Source organism: Perkinsus marinus, assembly GCF_000006405.1.
Source record: "Perkinsus marinus ATCC 50983 genomic scaffold scf_1104296927884, whole genome shotgun sequence".
In the NCBI taxonomy this organism is placed as follows: Eukaryota; Perkinsozoa; order Perkinsida; family Perkinsidae; genus Perkinsus; species Perkinsus marinus.
This window is the reverse complement of record NW_003217015.1, coordinates 552,990-555,732: the sequence shown is the minus strand read 5'-3', so window position 1 is coordinate 555,732 and position 2,743 is coordinate 552,990. Positions and strand designations below refer to the sequence as shown.

The 2,743-nt window shown below is 49.7% G+C and overlaps 3 protein-coding genes across 3 annotated transcripts in view; 1 reads left to right on the top strand and 2 right to left on the bottom strand.

The window, feature by feature from the left end:
- The window catches only part of Pmar_PMAR010209 (hypothetical protein), a gene marked incomplete at both ends in the record, with an annotated part of 325 nt that extends 302 nt beyond the window's left edge, over positions 1-23 (bottom strand). The window contains one exon of the mRNA XM_002788624.1: positions 1-23. This exon is cut by the window's left edge and continues 4 nt beyond it. Coding sequence (XP_002788670.1) covers positions 1-23 — 23 coding nt within the window.
- Positions 24-391: 368 nt separating this feature from the next.
- Pmar_PMAR010208 (hypothetical protein) lies at positions 392-1,317 on the bottom strand (the record flags this gene model as incomplete). The annotated part of the gene is made up of 5 exons (XM_002788623.1): positions 392-502; positions 546-653; positions 709-794; positions 883-980; positions 1,130-1,317. 5 exons carry the CDS (start codon positions 1,315-1,317, stop codon positions 392-394), a joined length of 591 nt encoding a protein of 196 aa, XP_002788669.1.
- A 780-nt stretch (positions 1,318-2,097) lies between these two features.
- The window catches only part of Pmar_PMAR010207 (Tetratricopeptide repeat protein, putative), a gene marked incomplete at both ends in the record, with an annotated part of 973 nt that continues 327 nt past the window's right edge, over positions 2,098-2,743 (top strand). The window contains 4 exons of the mRNA XM_002788622.1: positions 2,098-2,156; positions 2,209-2,276; positions 2,324-2,495; positions 2,542-2,636. Of these exons, the coding sequence (XP_002788668.1) occupies positions 2,098-2,156; positions 2,209-2,276; positions 2,324-2,495; positions 2,542-2,636 (394 nt within the window). The remainder of the gene's footprint in view (positions 2,157-2,208; positions 2,277-2,323; positions 2,496-2,541; positions 2,637-2,743) is intronic.

Sequence of the window (2,743 nt, the reverse complement as noted above, 5' to 3'; positions counted from 1 at the left end):
TTCCGAGAGCTTGCACAGAGCATTCTTCACATCAGTGATTGCGTTCGCCCCGGACAGCAAAGATCCCATATGGCACTGCATAGCGCTCGAAAACCTCCCACTAGGTGACAACGTACTACTACCACCTACGCTCGCTAAGCCCTCCCTACTACGTACACTTCCAGTCCCGACGCGCGACCGCAGACTGGAGATTGCCGAGGAGTGGTCAGTAGCATAAGCAGCTGTTGAGTCTAGCATTCGTTGGAGTTTGGATAGATTATCCACTAGAGTAGTCGAGACGGCCAGGCTCTCGTTAGAGAGGTGCATCTCATCTTTACAAGAGGCAAGTTCCCGCTCATACGCTGCTTTGCGGCATCTATCGTCACCTAAGATATGACACCCATACCCATCCCTATTGACCAATTCGCGAGCTGTTACCCTCCTTGTGAAGTGTAGGGTCATCATCACCCGCCCCTCCCCTCGCTGCAACAGAGCTCCCCATCGGTCGTGCCTCATCCTTCTCCTAATTCAGGACTAACACTCATTGACCGTTTACAGTGTTTTACCTCGTCGCCTCCTGCTGTTCCTGATGCAGACGTTTCCTCTAATCCCTTCCTTATAGCATTGATGATATCAGCCTTTTCAATACAGGTCGCGATGTCGATGGCCCGAGCCTACGATAAGCCACCATTGTCAGCTCCTAAACGCTGTCAGCCCCCTCCGACACACTTTCGCTATACACTTGAGCTTGGTGATGCTCATACTCTCCAAATTCCCATCCCCCATAGCAGCTTCATCAGAAGGTGGACTCACGCCTAACTCGACGAGAGGATCGGCGGTGGACAAGAGGCAACTACTACTATGAAGAGTACTTCCGGACACAGTCTCGGTGGGGGAGGTCACTCCTGAGGAGCTCGTCATTACTCCTCTTCCTCCATTTGCTGCTGCTGTTGTTGGATGGACTCTTGGCCGCTTCGATGAGGGTTCCACCGGCGAGGGCTCTGATGTCACCAAAGTGTGGTATCAATCATGGCGAGGTGTCTTACGTGGTATGCGTTTGAAATTTCGGGGAACTGAATGTCTCGCATAGAAGTAAGCTTGGTCGAACCTGGCAACGCTCTTTATGAATCCTTAACCGCTACTAACTCACTTCACTTTCTGCTTTGGGTCAGACAGCGTATCGTAGGCGATTTTGATTCGATGGAATTGGTCGGTGGCATGCGCCCCTCCCTTGTCGGGATGGTACTTCAAACAGAGCCTGAGAGGATCAGCAGCGGCATAGGCCAACACCCCTGGCAAAGGTATTGGGGGGAAGGCAAGAGGCTTATCAGAAGTCATGTTTGTCCACATCTTATCGTTACATGTTTATAAACAATATCAGTGATATAATTACACATATGATTAGCAAAGCATTAGGCCAGCTTATAAGCCCCGAGGTGGGAGATATTTTGAGGGGCGCCCACGAGGGTTAGCTGAGGGCCATGGATGAGGGGGGGGATAAATGAAATCGATGGAAGTCAACCCGAAAGCCTTGGGAAGAGATCGCCGAAATTCTGGTACGAGAAATATTTCGCAGAGTTTCGACCATCCTATGATATACAGAGAGGAGATTTCTATCGAAGACGTGGGCAATTGACACACGGATGACGTATCCAAAGGCACGGAATAGAAAGATTCAAAACAGGCCCAGAAGAGGGCTTTCTGTGTTAGCCCTCACGAATATTGAGCTCGCTACCAACCAGTTGTCCGATACGACCTCTCTAATAATTCGATCTATAGTGAAGAACGATTACCGACTGCATTGAGGTGAGTAGGAGCAGTAGCGGTAATATCCAGCATATGTCCACTTCGGAGTAGTACCCCCCTTCCAGTGCCCAGTAGTAGTACCTCCTAAAGCTCCGTTTCATGTCGGCTTGAGTGGCCGTCCGAGCATTGACTTCTAATACGTCGTAATGGTTCTGGCTCAGGTCGACTGCCTCGAGACGCTCCCTTCCCATCCCTACAACAACAGTAGTTATGATACCCTGTACATGTCGGGAATCGTTGAGGAAATGCAAGATTAATCAAGTAAGCAAGATTTATGCAATGCTCTCTCAACATCTAATTGTTTATTCTCATATGAGCTCAGTGGCGGAGATTATAGAAGCCTGCGAGGGGTACAAAGCTGATGGGAACGAGTAGGAGCTAGAGTAGGATTCGCGAAAGTTACGGTAGGAATTTTACGGTTAGGTACTTCAAAGCAGGTAATTATAAAAAGGCTCTATTTAAATACCATCTGGCCCTCAACGAGTTACGAGGTAGTAGAGACCACCCCCTAGGCTTGTGTGAGGTATGGCCCTTGTAGTGTTGAGAGACCCTAATGGGCAGAAGTCCGAGGCAGATAGTTTAGCGTCTATGGTGGGGCCATCGGGGGAGGGGAGACCTACGCCCACTAGGGCCGAGGATTTGGCCCATATCAACGAGTTAAAACGGACGATACATCTTAATATGGCTAACTGCTACTGTAAAGAAGCAAAGTAGGCCCTGTGAGGAAGATTCAGAATAGGTCCGGGTGCTGTCAAGGTTCAAGAAGGGCGTTGATGCTGCTACTACCTCGATCGAGTTGAAGCCGACGGCTAAGGCCTTCTACAGGAGAGCAGTAGCGTGGGCTGGCAGAGGTAGTAGTAGCAGTAGTAGTAGTAGTAGTAGTAGTAGTAGTACTAGCAGTAGTTGTGCTGCATTGGCCATTATCATCTCACGTCCTTACTCGTCGTAACCACCGTCC